The following is a 20,183-nucleotide window of genomic DNA, read 5'->3' as shown; positions in this document are numbered from 1 at the left end:
ACGTCAAATAATCTCATAGGGACGTGGATCCCTCACCGAAGGAACTCATCGGTTTGTGCTTTTTCTTGAGAACAGCTCACCTGACGTAGAGTCGTAGTCTCGTAGACCACTCAGCACTAACCTACACATCAATCAGTGTCTACGCGACAACGGCCACAAGAGTTGGCAATCATTTCCCCCATTTTCTCGATATTTTCGATGAGAAGAACCGCAAGGAGAGCGCGATGCTATCAACTAGCAAGGACGATGAAGAAATTACATATTTTAAAAAAAATATTACACAATATAATAAACTCAGACACTCATAACGCACGTACACTCACCCCTATGAATGCACGAGTATAAATTCTATCCCTATGAGCATCTAAATTAAACCTTTATTACAGATGAAATGTGATCCTGCACATACGCACAGTACAGTAGTTCGACAAGAACAGATCAAGAAACAGTACTTGTTGGAGTGGCAGACATCGAGACAGAAAGAGCAGCAGCAAGGCTAGTACTTGCCATGGTGCATGAGCACGAAGAGGTGGACCTCGTTGACGTCCGTCTCCGGCGTGGGCTTGCTGACCATCTTGAAGAGCATGTACCCGCGGGCGAGCCTAAACCTGCCGGTGCCGCCGACGACGGCGCGCTCGATGGTGCCCGCGAACCCGAGCACGGGGCCCTGCACCGAGAGCGTGCTCCACTGCTCCCGGCGTACTCGCCGGCGGTGAACACGAGCGTGACGGAGGACAGGTACCCCGCGCCCGCCTGCAAGCTCGTGCCGAAGAAGACGGCCTGGTACCGGCCGAGGAGCGGGGACGCGCGGTCCGGCCCGGCGCGCAGCTCGTCGTCCACCACCCCGATGCTCCCGAACGACGAGTTGGCGCCGAGCGGGGACTGCAGCACGGCGGCCGCCGTGGCGTTCGGGCCGGTGTACGTCTCGTGCACGTAGAGGTGGATGTGCGTGAGGCCGTCGCCGTCGTCTCCGGCGGTGGTGGCGGAGGACGACGTCGTCAGGGTCAGGAGGGAGAGGAGGAGGAGCGTCAGAGAAGACGGGGCCATCAGGACAGCATGCAGGAGGGCCACCCGTTCGTGGATGCGATGCTTACATGGTTTACATATCTAGTATAGTCGCCATGCCAGCGGCTTCATGATGTGAGTGCAGATGCTGCTGTGGTTGGTTGTGCGTAGCAGTTGCGCGCCAGCTGGTTTATTTCCCTCTTGAGATAATATTTGTAGCCATAATAATGCAGAGTTGAAAATCGTCACGTCTAATATATATATATATATATATATATATATATATATATATATATATATATATATATATATATATATATATACCAGCACAGGGGAAACAAGCGGAACTACCAAAAAAATTCGAAAATTTAAATTTCAAATTCAAAATCACGAGTTACTATTCACGACACTATTCAAATTCAGCAGTTACTATTCAAATTCGTGGCACTATTCAAAATATCAGGTACTATTCAAATTCGGAATATGAATAGCGCACGAGCACTTCAACTGAGTGGCTCAGGCACCCAAATTCACTTACTATTCTTTGCACTATGCAGAGCACTTCTTGCGATTATGCAAAATATGTGGCACTTGATTACGATGAGTGGATGCAGTATGGGTGTGTGATGCTATTCAACGATAGCGACCTTCGTGGATGGTGGACGAGTGCGTAATTATTATGCGGGTGATTAGCAGGGTAATATTTCACAGCTAAAATTCAAGTAGCAACTATTGGATGATAGCGACCTCTTGTGAGTGCGTGATTATTTGAGCGTGATTAGTGAATATGCGTGCTTCTCAGGATCTTGGCAGGTTGGCGAAACCAAAATTTCAGCCGGTGGAGTGTCTAATGCTTGTGTAAGTCCTACTCGGTACTCACCGCATGCATCGCTAGCTTGCTTCAGAACCAGGCCTACCCGGTCTTCTCCCGAACTAACCCCGGCCACGCGTACACAAGACTTAGGCTCTACCGTCTCCCCAGGCAGTTCCACCCGAAGGGAACACTTCTCTACGGACACAGGCTCTCTCAGACACCTCTCCATGGGCTAAACGAGAGCAACTCAACGCAGAGGTTTCTCCTCTAGGGTCCCTAGCATAAAGACATCACCCCGTGTGCACGAGCTCAAAGGAAAGCAGGGAAATTCACAGGAAAGCTTAATCCATTTCCACAGAGCAAACTTACATACGGCTTTCCCTTTCGGGAAACCCCAAGCACTTACACAACCGTGGATTACCTTACAGGCGAAGGGCGATTACAGCTTCTCCCTTATTTCTATATTACAATGGGAGTGAGATGGCTACTAATTAGGTGGAGTGGTGGTGGATGCGCTCTGAGTATTAGGCTCGGTGTCTTCTCTCCTCTTCTCCGTCCGGCGATAAATGCGTGCGTCTGGCTTCTCCTTTTATAGACGGGAGGAGCCTTCAGGATTAAGGAAGCGCTGGACACCCGGCGTCTTCAATTATCCTTCTTTACTGTTGCCTGGACAGCTGGACGATAACGCTGCCTTCAATAATTGTACTGGCTACAGTAGAACTCACTGTTGATATTACTGTTTATTCCTTTTGCCTTGTCCACTTCCTTCACGTGATATTCTCTGGATATATTCGAGAATATATTCGGTGTATAGTCTTCCATGCCCGAATGATTGATGTCGCAGACATCAAGCAAACACTCTGGCATGTTTATCCTGATCCCACGGCGAAATTGTTGATAACACCTTATCAACATTCTAGAAACATTAATATTAATCTTGCTGATATTCTTCTTGTAATATTTCTTCCACTTCAGTATCAGCATCTTCTGGCTGCCATATTTCATACCATGCCAACAATTCTCGATATTCTTTTCTTAGTTCACATTCTGTACCATAATTAGGCTTTATCAGTCTTCCCACTTCTCTTTGTATGATACTATTTTTGCCATAATATTCTCGTAGGAATATTTTTATTATCTTATTTTGATACATCATATAATATTCAGGATCAAATTTTGTATTTCCAACTATTTCTCTTGCTTCAGTAAATATCCTCCACTTGTCATGATTTGCATTATTGGCGAATAATGCTTCATAATTCTGCCATATATCAGAAGACCAAGTAGTAGGAAACTTATATGATCCTTTTGTAATATAAATATCATGGTTTGCTGGTCTTATAGGTTGTGTAAATTTTGGTGGATTAGAGCAGAATCTAATTCTATATCTTCCTTGGACACAAGCTAATTTTTTAGCTGCTTCTTTAATAGCAATTCCAAGGTCTGATTGACATATTTCTCCAAGTGTTCCATATATATCATGAGCTAAACCATGGTCTATAATAGTTTGTAAAGAGATATCATTACCAGTATTTCTTTGTATACTTCTGAAATATTTTAGATTTATGTCAGCCTTGAATATTATAAATTTATGTCGAGGCTTGACAATTAATTTATCATCAATATGGAGTAAAGGAAAGATATTTGCTTTGGCAATTATTCCTAGTTGCCTTTCTTTTCCTTGATATAATCTTATAAAATAATTTTGTATATCAAGAAAGGTTTTGTATTGTCTTTCAGCATATTTGCTCCATAATAGATCTATAATATCCTGCGTGAAACATGACAGGACTTGCTAGTTCCGCTCTGATACCAGCACAGGGAAAACAAGCGGAACTACCAAAAAAATTCGAAAATTTAGAATTCAAATTCAAAATCACGAGTTACTATTCACGACACTATTCAAATTCAGCAGTTACTATTCAAATTCGTGGCACTATTCAAAATATCAGGTACTATTCAAATTCGGAATATGAATAGCGCACGAGCACTTCAACTGAGTGGCTCAGGCACCCAAATTCACTTACTATTCTTTGCACTATGCAGAGCACTTCTTGCGATTATGCAAAATATGTGGCACTTGATTACGATGAGTGGATGCAGTATGGGTGTGTGATGCTATTCAACGATAGCGACCTTCGTGGATGGTGGACGAGTGCGTAATTATTATGCGGGTGATTAGCAGGGTAATATTTCACAGCTAAAATTCAAGTAGCAACTATTGGATGATAGCGACCTCTTGTGAGTGCGTGATTATTTGAGCGTGATTAGTGAATATGCGTGCTTCTCAGGATCTTGGCAGGTTGGCGAAACCAAAATTTCAGCCGGTGGAGTGTCTAATGCTTGTGTAAGTCCTACTCGGTACTCACCGCATGCATCGCTAGCTTGCTTCAGAACCAGGCCTACCCGGTCTTCTCCCGAACTAACCCCGGCCACGCATACACAGGACTCAGGCTCTACCGTCTCCCCAGGCAGTTCCACCCGAAGGGAACACTTCTCTGCGGACACAGGCTCTCTCAGACGCCTCTCCATGGGCTAAACGAGAGCAACTCAACGCAGAGGTTTCTCCTCTAGGGTCCCTAGCGTAAAGACATCACCCCGTGTGCACGAACTCAAAGGAAAGCAGGGAAATTCACAGGAAAGCTTAATCCATTTCCACAGAGCAAACTTACATACGGCTTTCTATTTCGGGAAACCCCAAGCACTTACACAACCGTGGATTACCTTACAGGCGAAGGGCGATTACAGCTTCTCCCTTATTTCTATATTACAATGGGAGTGAGATGGCTACTAATTAGGTGGAGTGGTGGTGGATGCGCTCTGAGTATTAGGCTCGGTGTCTTCTCTCCTCTTCTCTGTCCGGCGATGAATGCGTGCGTCTGGCTTCTCCTTTTATAGACGGGAGGAGCCTTCAGGATTAAGGAAGCGCTGGACACCCGGCGTCTTCAATTATCCTTCTTTACTGTTGCCTGGACAGCTGGACGATAACGCCGCCTTCAATAATTTGTACTGGCTACAGTAGAACTCACTATTGATATTACTGTTTATTCCTTTTGCCTTGTCCACTTCCTTCACGTGATATTCTCTGACTATATTCGAGAATATATTCGGTGTGTATAGTCTTCCACGCCCGAATGATTGATGTCGCAGACATCAAGCAAACACTCTGGCATGCTTATCCTTATCCCACGGCGAAATTGTTGATAACTCCTTATCAACACTGGCAGGTATATTAAATATTAACACATATTTAATTTTCATAATATATAATTCTTAATACTCTTGTTGCTGCCCATGACCACGAATATCCAGCATATCATCATCAGATTTTGGCATATTCATTTTTGATTCATAATCCTTCTTTATATTTTCTTCATAGTCCTTCTTTATGGCATCAAAATTTTCCTTTATTTCATGCTTCACTTCTTGCCATATTTCTTCTTTCATATCTTTCTTTAATTGAGGAATTATTGAATCTATCCTTTCTTTGATCTTCTTTTCAACATATTCTTCATTTGATGCTTCTTTTTTTACAGCATCCTTATATGTGGGTATTCTTGAAGGTCCATCCTCTCTTATATTTATTACAGGCAAGTTTGTCTTTACCTCATTTGCCTTTCTGTATTTTTGAATATATTCTTTTGCTGCAGGCTCTAGGAAATAATTTATTCCTAAAATATTTCTTGCATATGATAGGGCTTGATCAATATCTAGATATTTTTTCCATGATATTCCTCCATCTTTTTCTCTTTCTATTTGCTGGGCTATAACTTCTTCAAAAGTTACATATATTCCTGGTGTCTTTCCCCTATATATGACATATATGGGTTTCTTTTCTATATTGCTCGATGGATCTTTTGGCTGTATCTTCCCATTCATCATATGAAAATATTCAGCTAAACTATTTAATATTGCTAGCATATAACCTCTATCATCTCTCTTATTTTTATATTGGAACCAAAAATTATCTAAAACACATTCTTGTATTTCATCTAAGACAATATGGTCTTTAGGCTTAAATTTATAAGTATTTGGTGGAAAGATTCTCAATCTGTTTTCAGTTCCAAAGCTGAAACTTTCACCACCAGTAGGACTCATTCCTCTCTTCATTCCTGCAAAATAGATGATCGTGAAAATATATTAGGCAAGGTATTATCTTTACCTTTTATATGCTCGAAGATTACTTTATAACCATTTCCTGTAATGATATCTTCAAATAAAACCCATCTCCTAGTTGAACTTTTCTTACTATTGACTTTATTATGATATTTACATATAGCTTCACAGTCTGTCCTTACTGTGAACTCTTTGAATCCTAAATATAATCTAAAAGCATTTATTGCATTTATTACGGCTAATATTTCTCTATCAGTGTTATTTATAGCCTTTAACTTATATTTCCCTGAAGCGTACCTACATATTCTTTCTTCTGTTTTTGGAGAGTACTTGTTCGGCTTTTGTTTTAATATAGCTCCCCATCCTATTTCAGATGCATCTGTCTCTATTATAAAATAATAGTCATCTAAAGGTAATTCTAAAGGTTTTAGTTCTTTGACCTTTTCTTTTATAACTCTTACTAATCTTATATCTTCAGAATTAAAATGTTTTTGCCCATTTTTTCTTAACTTTGCATACAATGGTCCAGCCAACTTGGCTAAGTTTTCAATATAATTTCTAGCATAATTTACTATTCCTAAAAACTGTTGCAATGTCTTCTTGTCATTCATAACATCAGGAAACTGTAAAATTTTCTTTGCAATATGATCTTGTAAATAAATTTTTCCTTCCCCAATTTCATGACCTAAAAAATTTATCTTTTCTTTGCATATTTCCATTTTCTTTTTAGAAAGTATTAATCCATGCTGCTCTACCTTTCTAAAAAATGTTTCTAAATGAGCTATATGTTCTTTATAGGATTTTGAAAAGATTAACAAATCATCAATGTAGACCTGTATAAATTCTTGGTTTTCATTAAAGATATTCTGCATCTTTCTTTGAAATAAAGCAGGGGCATTCTTTAATCCTAAAGGCATAACAAGCCACTCAAAATGGCCTTGAGGACACGTAAAAGCTGTCCACTCTATTGATTCTTCTGCCATCTTTACTTGCCAAAACCCAGCTTTTAAATCAAACTTTGAGAAATATTTACTTCCTTGTATTCTATTGATCCATTCTTGCTTATTAGGGATGTTATAACCATCATCTATAGTGTTATCATTCAATCTTTTATAATTAATAACCATTCTTGATTTTCCTCTAACTATTTCTGCATGATTTCTTACTATAAATGCAGCTGACCTATGAGGACTTCTACTTTCTCTTATGGCTCCTAATTTTAAAAGCTCTTCAATATGCATCTTGAATTCTTCTATATCATTTGGTGTAGCTTCAATAGGACTTGTCTTAATTATGTAGTTAGGATTTATTATATTGATTTTACACACAATACCATTCTTATCCCAATATTTCATTGGTATTTCTCCAATTATTTGAATATCTTCTAATCTTTGCACAATTTTATCTATATCTTTTTTAGATTTTATATCTCTATACCAATTGGGTGCAAAGGATTGTAAACTAATACATTCTGTACATGAGTTTGCCATATGAAACTCTTCTATATTTTCACCTAACTCCTCGTCTGTATGATTATCAAGGTCATTATCATCAGCTCCTTGGAGTTCTAAATTGGACTTTCCGGTATTGGAACTTATAGTCTTACGTACTTCTGTTATGTATGGGATATTATCTTGATAAGGAATAAATGTAATTCCTTGCTCATGTATGATCGTTGTTTGCAACGAAAATTGTAAAAACCTTAGTCCTAAGATCATATCATCATGTATCATAGATAGGTCTCTTATTGTAATCTCATCCATAATATATTTAGTATTATTTATTTGTACCTCAATATTGTAGGCTAACTGATTATGAAGCTTCTTTATTCCGGACATATCAGTGGATATATCTGCCTTTTCTTGATCTATTGTATGAACTATTTCTGGGCATCTCGCAAAATATTTATCATGCATAATATTTTTAGTACAACCAGTATCAACTAATGCTAATATTTTGTAAGTGATAGTAGGCGTTAATTTTACCTTCACAGGTATTCTTATTCCTACAATTTCTTTAAATGGCAATTTGACTATATATTTGCTACCAAAGTTTTTTATAGCATCCTTTAACTGTATGGTACTATTATCCTTGTTGCTTATTATCATCTGATCCTTTAACTCAATATTCTTACCAGCCTTTTCTTCAGCCTTTTGTACCTCACTGAGTTCTATCTTACTTTTTAGTTCTTCTAGTTCCACTTCTAAACTATTTATTCTATTTTCTAAATTTCTAACTCTTCTGGTTAATAATTTATCTTCTTCTTCTAATTCTACTTCCTGTCTCCAACTTTGATTTCCAGCTTTTAAGCAAGAAGCACATGCTTGCTTTAAGCATATACTACAAGTAAATCTATTTTCTTGACTAGGATAATAAATGCAGAAAGCACATTTAATATTATAGTCACCTCTTCCTTGAATCCAATCATGATCGCAATTTCCTTGATCCATTAATTCAGTTTTAACCTCCTCTAAAGTATTAATTCTTTCACTATTTATTTCTAATGCATCCATAGTATTATCCAGATTATATAAACTTTCATCATCTAGAGAGTCTATAAAGTCTCCGTATTGTTGGGCATTATTTTCTTCGTCTTCATAACTTTCTAAAAGCTTAATCATCAACTCTGGTTGTCTTTCCTCTTTTAACACATTATCTATAATATTACCTTTATGAGTGTCTGGATCCCTTTTTGCTTTATGATTCTGCACATCTTTTGGGTTTGACTCATCTTCCCACTTCTTTATCACAACTGACGCTTTATATTTCTTATCATTTAGCTCTCTCTCTTTAGATTTCTTTTTTAAATAGGCTATCTTTCTAATGAAATAAATTTCTTTTTCTCTAATAGCAGACCATTCACATAACATAGAAGTATTATATTCATCAGGAATTTTACTTAGTTTAAACTCATACTGCTTAATTTCATTTTCTAAAGCTTCCATTTTAAACTCAACTGAGATATTCTACTGATTCTTGTACTCTAAAATATATCACAAATTCCCTTAATTTGAAATTTTAATAACCACGGCTCTGATACCAGCACAGGGAAAACAAGCGGAACTACCAAAAAAATTCGAAAATTTAAATTTCAAATTCAAAATCACGAGTTACTATTCACGACACTATTCAAATTCAGCAGTTACTATTCAAATTCGTGGCACTATTCAAAATATCAGGTACTATTCAAATTCGGAATATGAATAGCGCACGAGCACTTCAACTGAGTGGCTCAGGCACCCAAATTCACTTACTATTCTTTGCACTATGCAGAGCACTTCTTGCGATTATGCAAAATATGTGGCACTTGATTACGATGAGTGGATGCAGTATGGGTGTGTGATGCTATTCAACGATAGCGACCTTCGTGGATGGTGGACGAGTGCGTAATTATTATGCGGGTGATTAGCAGGGTAATATTTCACAGCTAAAATTCAAGTAGCAACTATTGGATGATAGCGACCTCTTGTGAGTGCGTGATTATTTGAGCGTGATTAGTGAATATGCGTGCTTCTCAGGATCTTGGCAGGTTGGCGAAACCAAAATTTCAGCCGGTGGAGTGTCTAATGCTTGTGTAAGTCCTACTCGGTACTCACCGCATGCATCGCTAGCTTGCTTCAGAACCAGGCCTACCCGGTCTTCTCCCGAACTAACCCCGGCCACGCATACACAGGACTCAGGCTCTACCGTCTCCCCAGGCAGTTCCACCCGAAGGGAACACTTCTCTGCGGACACAGGCTCTCTCAGACGCCTCTCCATGGGCTAAACGAGAGCAACTCAACGCAGAGGTTTCTCCTCTAGGGTCCCTAGCGTAAAGACATCACCCCGTGTGCACGAGCTCAAAGGAAAGCAAGGAAATTCACAGGAAAGCTTAATCCATTTCCACAGAGCAAACTTACATACGGCTTTCTATTTCGGGAAACCCCAAGCACTTACACAACCGTGGATTACCTTACAGGCGAAGGGCGATTACAGCTTCTCCCTTATTTCTATATTACAATGGGAGTGAGATGGCTACTAATTAGGTGGAGTGGTGGTGGATGCGCTCTGAGTATTAGGCTCGGTGTCTTCTCTCCTCTTCTCTGTCCGGCGATGAATGCGTGCGTCTGGCTTCTCCTTTTATAGACGGGAGGAGCCTTCAGGCTTAAGGAAGCGCTGGACACCCGGCGTCTTCAATTATCCTTCTTTACTGTTGCCTGGACAGCTGGATGATAACGCTGCCTTCAATAATTGTACTGGCTACAGTAGAACTCACTGTTGATATTACTGTTTATTCCTTTTGCCTTGTCCACTTCCTTCACGTGATATTCTCTGGATATATTCGAGAATACTTCCACGCCCGAATGATTGATGTCGCAGACATCAAGCAAACACTCTGGCATGTTTATCCTTATCCCACGGCGAAATTGTTGATAACACCTTATCAACATTCTAGAAACATTAATATTAATCTTGCTGATATTCTTCTTGTAATATTTCTTCCACTTCAGTATCAGCATCTTCTGGCTGCCATATTTCATACCATGCCAACAATTCTCGATATTCTTTTCTTAGTTCACATTCTGTACCATAATTAGGCTTTATCAGTCTTCCCACTTCTCTTTGTATGATACTATTTTTTCCATAATATTCTCGTAGGAATATTTTTATTATCATATTTTGATACATCATATAATATTCAGGATCAAATTTTGTATTTCCTACTATTTCTCTTGCTTCAGTAAATATCCTCCACTTGTCATGATTTGCATTGTTGGCGAATAATGCTTCATAATTCTGCCATATATCAGAAGACCAAGTAGTAGGAAATTTATATGATCCTTTTGTAATATAAATATCATGGCTTGCTGGTCTTATAGGTTGTGTAAATTTTGGTGGATTAGAGCAGAATCTAATTCTATATCTTCCTTGGACACAAGCTAATTTTTTAGCTGCTTCTTTAATAGCAATTCCAAGGTCTGATTGACATATTTCTCCAAGTGTTCCAAATATGTCATGAGCTAAACCATGGTCTATAATAGTTTGTAAAGAGATATCATTACCGGTATTTCTTTGTATACTTCTGAAATATTTTAAATTTATGTCAGCCTTGAATATTATAAATTTATGTCGAGGCTTGACAATTAATTTATCATCAATATGGATTAAAGGAAAGATATTTGCTTTGGCAATTATTCCTAGTTGCCTTTCTTTTCCTTGATATAATCTTATAAAATAATTTTGTATATCAAGAAAGGTTTTGTATTGTCTTTCAGCATATTTGCTCCATATTAGATCTATAATATCCTGCGTGAAACATGACAGGACTTGCTCAGTCTTAAAACTTATTCTAGGAACTAAAAACTCTTGTGGAGTATTGCCTAAATATTTATTCTCCTTCTTATCTTTCTCTAAACAAACTTCTTCTACTAATTCTAACTTATTTTCCACTTTCTCATTATTTTTCTGTTCTAGACATGCCATACAGGCTTGTCTCAAACAAAGACTACATGTTGCTCTTTCTCCTGGGTCTTGATAATATATGCAATATACACATTTTATGTTAGACTTACCTTCTTCACAATCATGATTGCAAATTACTTGATCCATCATTTCTATTTTTAAACCAGCTAATTCATCAATTAAATCTAATTCTTCCTCACTTGTTTCATTTTCTTCATCATATTCTACTTCATCTGTCTCTATTATAGAATATATTGACTCATCGTCCATTATATCATCATCACAAACTAAGATATTCTCATTCACACTATCTATTATTAACACCTTTTCTTGTTCTTCTTGTTTACTAGAATACCTTTTCTTATCTTTATTAGGGCAAGTTTTACTTAAATGATCTGGTGAGTTACATATAAAACACCTACATGTGCTATCATAATTCTTTCTATGATTATATCTTCGTACATTTCTTTTATGAAGGAAAGGAGCTCTATTATCTGATCTCCTCAGAAAATATCTCTTTTTTGTTTTTACATTTCCCTTCTTATAATTCTTTGGATATCTTTTATTTCTAGATCTCTCTTCTCCATATGTCAATGGTATTTGAACTATCTTGTTACAAAAATTATAATCTGATTGTTTCATTGACCTTTGGGCTTGTATATTTGTGCATATCTTTCTAAGCTGCTTAAAAACAAATGTTATAGCTTGAGAAATATTATATTCTTTGCATTCCTTTTTATATTCTTCGAATATCATGGACCCTAAAGGGTCTGGCAACTTATTAAAGTATCTCTCGACTATTCCTTTATTATATCCTTGCTTAGCAGTTGTAGCATTATACAAGTAGTGCTGAGAGAATTCCTTTATTCCTTTCCAGTTTGTTAAAGTTAACTTTTCTATTTCTTTTAATCTTTCATTCTGCAAAGTAGTATATCCTAATTCAGGATCTTCTCCTATAACAATGCTTGAAATAATATTTGCAAAATTATATGGATTACTACCAGCTCTTTTTAACTCTTCATAATAATTAGGAAAGGCTTCTATCCATTGTTCCCATAAAACCTTAGCTGATTCTCCTAAAAATGTTTCTAAATATGTAAGCATATCTTCTACTCTATTTCCAATATTATGCTGATTTTGTATGTATTTTTGCACTATCAATCCTTTCCATATACTGATTATATTTGGCCAATCTATAGGGTCATGTGCTGCTAAGTTTAATATAGCACCATCACTTCTATAATTTTGAAATTGAACTGTCTTTTCAAATTGTCTTCTTTTTGAACCCATATATTTATATTGTCCTGGTATATAGGTATATGCAGGTTCTTCCTTTTCTGGTGGCCAAGTTCCTGACATTCTAGAATGTCTTTCTTTTTCCTCTTCAGTTTTTATTTCTGGACCTCGTCTTCTTTTAGATGAACTAGCGTCAAGATCCATTGCTTCTATAGCATTATCTTTGTCTTGTAAAGACATATGTATTTCTAAATCTTCGCTATATGACTCATTTATATCTTCATCCTTTTCCTCATAACTTTCTAATAAATACTTATTATTAATCTCCCACTGTTCATCTTCACTAATAATATCCTCTTCTGTATTTTCTATCTTTACTTCAGTTTCCTTTTGCAACTTTAATTCTTTATTATCTATCATGACATTACCTTTATGAGTGTCTGGATCACTTTTGGCTTTATGATTCTGCACATCTTTTGGGTATGACTCATCTTTCCACTTCTTTATAACAACTGACGCTTTATATTTCTTATCATTTAACTCTCTTTCTTTTTTAATTTTGTTAAGCCTATAAATTTCTCGTCTAAAGTAAATTTCCTTTTCTCTTATAGCAGACCATTCACATAGCATTGAAGTATTATATTCATCAGGAATCTTACTTAGCTTTTGCTCATAATGTTTTATTTCATTATCAATGTCTAATTTTTCCATAAATTCACATACACTATGTCTTCTATTTTCTTCTATATTTGATTCAGAACTAGATGCTTCTAAATCATCCATACTTTTTTCTTTATAATCTACAAACCTAATACAAGTTTGCCCCTTTCTATTTTCATAGCTTATGTAATCTTCAGGCTGTTTTAAAGTCTTTGATTCTATTAAAGCATCAATATTCCATTCTTCTCCTGCTCTTTCTTCAGAGCTGATTTTAAGAGGACTCCTAAAATTTATTCATTTGGATTGCATACTTTCTATTACATTATTCACATTTACTTTATATCGAGTTCCACTTCTATTGGTTAGTCTTCCAATGAATTCTATGCTTACTAATAAATTGGTACCTTTAAAGTCTTCATAACCTTTGGTCTGGAAAGCAAATACCATTTTGTCTATAAATTCTTTTATTGGCATTATTAAATCTGGAGCTATATATGTTATTAGCATATTTTCATTCATGTCTCCTTCTAAGAATCCTAATGATGCCTTGTGTACTGATTCCCATCTTTTATCTAATAGAGTGACTAAAACTTTTGTTCCTAATTTCTTCCTTGTCATTCCTTTAATTCCTATAATATACATTCCTTGATGTATGTATTTATATCCTGTATATTTCAATCTTTTCTCAATTTGCTTACTAACAATTCTTAGCTGAACAGGTTCTGTTAAAACACTTAATTCAACTTCTCTAGATATTCTGTATAATCCACTTTTATACTCAAACCAACCCATTTGATATAATAGTTGAGGTCTTATTTTCCTTAAAGTGTCCTTTTGGTATCTTTCAAGGTCACTTTCTACATCTATCATTTCTTCTAAGGTTTCAATTTCGTCACATCCTCCTTTTAATTTATCCATTAGGCTTAAAGGCCTAGTATCTTTTTGCACTACCTGGAGACACTGGTCTCCTCTAGTGAGGCTGTCAGATACTTCCATTTATCCAAATTTAATGATCTAGTCACCTCTAGTATTCCAGATGATGACAACACGATTTCTTTACTATGCTCAGCAATATTAGTATTTTCTAGTTTATTGAATAAATAAGATATATCCCTTTTAATATAATCACTGTTTTGACTAATCTTTCCCAGAAATATTTTGCTTTCTTCCAAAGCTTGCAAAGCTAATTCTAATTTTTTATTTGCTACCAAATATTGCTCTTCTAGATGCTTATGTTCTTTCTCTAATTTTCCAAATTTTAATTCTAAATCGTCTTGTCTTTTACCCCAAGTTATGTAAAAGTTATGAATTAAATCAACTATTAAATTTATCTGACCGTGAGAGGTATGCCAAGTATGCTCTTCAGAACTATTTATTCTGCACCTAATATTTATATTTTCTTTAGTACAAACAGTCTTTCCGGTATTGACTTCTAAATTCAAATAATGTAGCTTTTCAATTTTGACAAAGTATTGAAATTCCCTTAAATTCAAATTTTAATAACCTCGGCTCTGATACCAGCACAGGGGAAACAAGCGGAACTACCAAAAAAATTCGAAAATTTAAATTTCAAATTCAAAATCACGAGTTACTATTCACGACACTATTCAAATTCAGCAGTTACTATTCAAATTCGTGGCACTATTCAAAATATCAGGTACTATTCAAATTCGGAATATGAATAGCGCACGAGCACTTCAACTGAGTGGCTCAGGCACCCAAATTCACTTACTATTCTTTGCACTATGCAGAGCACTTCTTGCGATTATGCAAAATATGTGGCACTTGATTACGATGAGTGGATGCAGTATGGGTGTGTGATGCTATTCAACGATAGCAACCTTCGTGGATGGTGGACGAGTGCGTAATTATTATGCAGGTGATTAGCAGGGTAATATTTCACAGCTAAAATTCAAGTAGCAACTATTGGATGATAGCGACCTCTTGTGAGTGCGTGATTATTTGAGCGTGATTAGTGAATATGCAGGGTATGGGTAATGCGTGATTCTCAGGATCTTGGCAGGTTGGCGAAACCAAAATTTCAGCAGGTGGAGTGTCTTATGCTTGTGTAAATCCTACTCGGTACTCACCGCATGCATCGCTAGCTTGCTTCAGAACCAGGCCTACCCGGTCTTCTCCCGAACTAACCCCGGCCACGCGTACACAAGACTCGGGCTCTACCGTCTCCCCAGGCAGTTCCACCCGAAGGGAACACTTCTCTGCGGACACAGGCTCTCTCAGACGCCTCTCCATGGGCTAAACGAGAGCAACTCAACGCAGAGGTTTCTCCTCTAGGGTCCCTAGCGTAAAGACATCAACCCGTGTGCACGAGCTCAAAGGAAAGCAGGGAAATTCACAGGAAAGCTTAATCCATTTCCACAGAGCAAACTTACATACGGCTTTCCCTTTCGGGAAACCCCAAGCACTTACACAACCGTGGATTACCTTACAGGCGAAGGGCGATTACAGCTTCTCCCTTATTTCTATATTACAATGGGAGTGAGATGGCTACTAATTAGGTGGAGTGGTGGTGGATGCGCTCTGAGTATTAGGCTCGGTGTCTTTTCTCCTCTTCTCTTTCCGGCGAAGAATGCGTGTGTCTGGCTTCTCCTTTTATAGACGGGAGGAGCCTTCAGGCTTAAGGAAGCGCTGGACACCCGGCGTCTTCAATTATACTTCTTTACTGTTGCCTGGACAGCTGGACGATAACGCTGCCTTCAATAATTGTACTGGCTACAGTAGAACTCACTGTTGATATTACTGTTTATTCCTTTTGCCTTGTCCACTTCCTTCACGTGATATTCTCTGGATATATTCGACCAGCACAGGGAAACAAGCGGAACTACCAAAAAAATTCGAAAATTTAAATTTCAAATTCAAAATCACGATTTACTATTCACGACACTATTCAAATTCAGCAGTTACTATTCAAATTCGTGGCACTATTCAAAATATCAGGTACTATTCAAATTCGGAATATGAATAGCGCACGAGCACTTCAACTGAGTGGCTCAGGCACCCAAATTCACTTACTATTCTTTGCACTATGCAGAGCACTTCTTGCGATTATGCAAAATATGTGGCACTTGATTACGATGAGTGGAAGCAGTATGGGTGTGTGATGCTATTCAACGATAGCGACCTTCGTGGATGGTGGACGAGTGCGTAATTATTATGCGGGTGATTAGCAGGGTAATATTTCACAGCTAAAATTCAAGTAGCAACTATTGGATGATAGCGACCTCTTGTGAGTGCGTGATTATTTGAGCGTGATTAGTGAATATGCAGGGTATGGGTAATGCGTGATTCTCAGGATCTTGGCAGGTTGGCGAAACCAAAATTTCAGCCGGTGGAGTGTCTTATGCTTGTGTAAATCCTACTCGGTACTCACCGCATGCATCGCTAGCTTGCTTCAGAACCAGGCCTACCCGGTCTTCTCCCGAACTAACCCCGGCCACGCATACACAGGACTCAGGCTCTACCGTCTCCCCAGGCAGTTCCACCCGAAGGGAACACTTCTCTGCGGACACAGGCTCTCTCAGACGCCTCTCCATGGGCTAAACGAGAGCAACTCAACGCAGAGGTTTCTCCTCTAGGGTCCCTAGCATAAAGACATCACCCCGTGTGCACGAGCTCAAAGGAAAGCAGGGAAATTCACAGGAAAGCTTAATCCATTTCCACAGAGCAAACTTACATACGGCTTTCCCTTTCGGGAAACCCCAAGCACTTACACAACCGTGGATTACCTTACTGGCGAAGGGCGATTACAGCTTCTCCCTTATTTCTATATTACAATGGGAGTGAGATGGCTACTAATTAGGTGGAGTGGTGGTGGATGCGCTCTGAGTATTAGGCTCGGTGTCTTCTCTCCTCTTCTTCGTCCGGCGATGAATGCGTGCGTCTGCCTTCTCCTTTTATAGACGGGAGGAGCCTTCAGGCTTAAGGAAGCACTGGACACCCGGCGTCTTCAATTATCCTTCTTTACTATTGCCTGGACAGCTGGACGATAACGCTGCCTTCAATAATTGTACTGGCTACAGTAGAACTCACTGTTGATATTACTGTTTATTCCTTTTGTCTTGTCCACTTCCTTCACGTGATATTCTCTGGATATATTCGAGAATATATTCGGTGTATAGTCTTCCACGCCCGAATGATTGATGTCGCAGACATCAAGCAAACACTCTGGCATGCTTATCCTTATCCCATGGCGAAATTGTTGATAACTCCTTATCAACACTGGCAGGTATATTAAATATTAACACATATTTAATTTTCATAATATATAATTCTTAATACTCTTGTTGCTGCCCATGACCACGAATATCCAGCATATCATCATCAGATATTGGCATATTCATTTTTGATTCATAATCCTTCTTTATATTTTCTTCATAGTCCTTCTTTATGGCATCAAAATTTTCCTTTATTTCATGCTTCACTTCTTGCCATATTTCTTCTTTCATATCTTTCTTTAATTGAGGAATTATTGAATCTATCCTTTCTTTGATCTTCTTTTCAACATATTCTTCATTTGATGCTTCTTTTTTTACAGCATCCTTATATGTGGGTATTCTTGAAGGTCCATCCTCTCTTATATTTATTACAGGCAAGTTTGTCTTTACCTCATTTGCCTTTCTGTATTTTTGAATATATTCTTTTGCTGCAGGCTCTAGGAAATAATTTATTCCTAAAATATTTCTTGCATATGATAGGGCTTGATCAATATCTAGATATTTTTTCCATGATATTCCTCCATCTTTTTCTCTTTCTATTTGCTGGGCTATAACTTCTTCAAAAATTACATATATTCCTGGTGTCTTTCCCCTATATATGACATATATGGGTTTCTTTTCTATATTGCTCGATGGATCTTTTGGCTGTATCTTCCCATTCATCATATGAAAATATTCAGCTAAACTATTTAATATTGCTAGCATATAACCTCTATCATCTCTCTTATTATTATATTGGAACCAAAAATTATCTAAAACACATTCTTGTATTTCATCTAAGACAATATGGTCTTTAGGCTTAAATTTATAAGTATTTGGTGGAAAGATTCTCAATCTGTTTTCAGTTCCAAAGCTGAAACTTTCACCACCAGTAGGACTCATTCCTCTCTTCATTCCTGCAAAATAGATGATCGTGAAAATATATCAGGCAAGGTATTATCTTTACCTTTTATATGCTCGAAGATTACTTTATAACCATTTCCTGTAATGATATCTTCAAATAAAACCCATCTCCTAGTTGAACTTTTCTTACTATTGATTTTATTATGATATTTACATATAGCTTCACAGTCTGTCCTTACTGTGAACTCTTTGAATCCTAAATATAATCTAAAAGCATTTATTGCATTTATTACAGCTAATATTTCTCTATCAGTGTTATTTATAGCCTTTAACTTATATTTCCCTGAAGCGTACCTACATATTCTTTCTTCTGTTTTTGGAGAGTACTTGTCCGGCTTTTGTTTTAATATAGCTCCCCATCCTATTTCAGATGCATCTGTCTCTATTATAAAATAATAGTCATCTAAAGGTAATTCTAAAGGTTTTAGTTCTTTGACCTTTTCTTTTATAACTCTTACTAATCTTATATCTTCAGAATTAAAATGTTTCTGCCCATTTTTTCTTAACTTTGCATACAATGGTCCAGCCAACTTGGCTAAGTTTTCAATATAATTTCTAGCATAATTTACTATTCCTAAAAACTGTTGCAATGTCTTCTTGTCATTCATAACATCAGGAAACTGTAAAATTTTCTTTGCAATATGATCTTGTAAATAAATTTTTCCTTCCCCAATTTCATGACCTAAAAAATTTATCTTTTCTTTGCATATTTCCATTTTCTTTTTAGAAAGTATTAATCCATGCTGCTCTACCTTTCTAAAAAATGTTTCTAAATGAGCTATATGTTCTTTATAGGATTTTGAAAAGATTAACAAATCATCAATGTAGACCTGTATAAATTCTTGGTTTTCATTAAAGATATTCTGCATCTTTCTTTGAAATAAAGCAGGGGCATTCTTTAATCCTAAAGGCATAACAAGCCACTCAAAATGGCCTTGAGGACACGTAAAAGCTGTCCACTCTATTGATTCTTCTGCCATCTTTACTTGCCAAAACCCAGCTTTTAAATCAAACTTTGAGAAATATTTACTTCCTTGTATTCTATTGATCCATTCTTGCTTATTAGGGATGTTATAACCATCATCTATAGTGTTATCATTCAATCTTTTATAATTAATAACCATTCTTGATTTTCCTCTAACTATTTCTGCATGATTTCTTACTATAAATGCAGCTGACCTATGAGGACTTTTGCTTTCTCTTATGGCTCTTAATTTTAGTAGCTCTTCAATATGCATCTTGAATTCTTCTATATCCTTAGGTGTAGCTTCAATAGGACTTGTCTTAATTATGTAGTTATGATTTATTATATTGATTTTACACACAATACCATTCTTATCCCAATATTTCATTGGTATTTCTCCAATTATTTGAATATCTTCTAATCTTTGCACAATTTTATCTATATCTTTTTTAGATTTTATATCTCTATACCAATTGGGTGCAAAAGATTGTAAACTAATACATTCTGTACATGAGTTTGCCATATGAAACTCTTCTATATTTTCACCTAACTCCTCGTCTGTATGATTATCAAGGTCATTATCATCAGCTCCTTGGAGTTCTAAATTGGACTTTCCGATATTGGAACTTATAGTCTTACGTACTTCTGTTATGTATGGGATATTATCTTGATAAGGAATAAATGTAATTCCTTGCTCATGTATGATCGTTGTTTGCAACGAAAATTGTAAAAACCTTAGTCCTAAGATCATATCATCATGTATCATAGATAGGTCTCTTATTGTAATCTCATCCATAATATATTTAGT

The 20,183-nt window shown here is 36.9% G+C and overlaps 2 protein-coding genes, 2 long non-coding RNA genes and 1 pseudogene across 5 annotated transcripts; 1 reads left to right on the top strand and 4 right to left on the bottom strand.

The window, feature by feature from the left end:
- Window positions 1–230: 230 nt before the first annotated feature.
- Window positions 231–1,179, bottom strand: LOC120686825 (annotated as a pseudogene).
- A 968-nt stretch (window positions 1,180–2,147) lies between these two features.
- Window positions 2,148–4,808, bottom strand: LOC120686253. Its single transcript, XR_005680060.1, has 2 exons — window positions 4,544–4,808; window positions 2,148–2,866 (listed from the first exon to the last, which is right to left on the bottom strand). It is a non-coding gene; the product is annotated as an uncharacterized LOC120686253 (long non-coding RNA).
- A 2-nt stretch (window positions 4,809–4,810) lies between these two features.
- Window positions 4,811–10,137, bottom strand: LOC120686251. 2 transcript variants are annotated; one of them, XM_039968432.1, is made up of 2 exons: window positions 9,887–10,137; window positions 4,811–5,931 (listed from the first exon to the last, which is right to left on the bottom strand). In XM_039968432.1, the coding sequence occupies exon 2, from the start codon at window positions 5,927–5,929 to the stop codon at window positions 5,093–5,095; it is 837 nt and encodes a 278-aa protein (XP_039824366.1). In that variant the 5' UTR covers window positions 5,930–5,931; window positions 9,887–10,137; the 3' UTR covers window positions 4,811–5,092. The 2 variants fall into 2 exon arrangements, with proteins under 2 accessions (XP_039824366.1, XP_039824365.1); XM_039968431.1 differs by lacking the exon at window positions 9,887–10,137 and adding an exon at window positions 6,233–6,372.
- On the top strand, window positions 6,226–7,730 carry LOC120686252. The gene is made up of 2 exons (XR_005680059.1): window positions 6,226–6,347; window positions 7,477–7,730. It is a non-coding gene; the product is annotated as an uncharacterized LOC120686252 (long non-coding RNA).
- Window positions 10,138–16,917: 6,780 nt separating the features above from the next.
- LOC120686736 lies at window positions 16,918–18,739 on the bottom strand. The gene is made up of 2 exons (XM_039968941.1): window positions 18,706–18,739; window positions 16,918–18,404 (listed from the first exon to the last, which is right to left on the bottom strand). The coding sequence occupies exon 2, from the start codon at window positions 18,400–18,402 to the stop codon at window positions 17,566–17,568; it is 837 nt and encodes a 278-aa protein (XP_039824875.1). The 5' UTR covers window positions 18,403–18,404; window positions 18,706–18,739; the 3' UTR covers window positions 16,918–17,565.
- Window positions 18,740–20,183: the final 1,444 nt, after the last annotated feature.

This window comes from Panicum virgatum, chromosome 8N (genome assembly GCF_016808335.1).
Source record: "Panicum virgatum strain AP13 chromosome 8N, P.virgatum_v5, whole genome shotgun sequence".
NCBI classification, from domain to species: Eukaryota; Viridiplantae; Streptophyta; class Magnoliopsida; order Poales; family Poaceae; genus Panicum; species Panicum virgatum.
Note: the sequence above shows the minus strand (reverse complement) of the source record. Positions and strands in the feature narration are given on the sequence as shown.

Coding starts and splice junctions, on each gene's coding strand:
- LOC120686251 (XM_039968432.1), bottom strand. CDS start 5,929: ATGAAGAGAGGAATGAGTCCTACTGGTGGTGAAAGTTTCAGCTTTGGA.
- LOC120686736 (XM_039968941.1), bottom strand. CDS start 18,402: ATGAAGAGAGGAATGAGTCCTACTGGTGGTGAAAGTTTCAGCTTTGGA.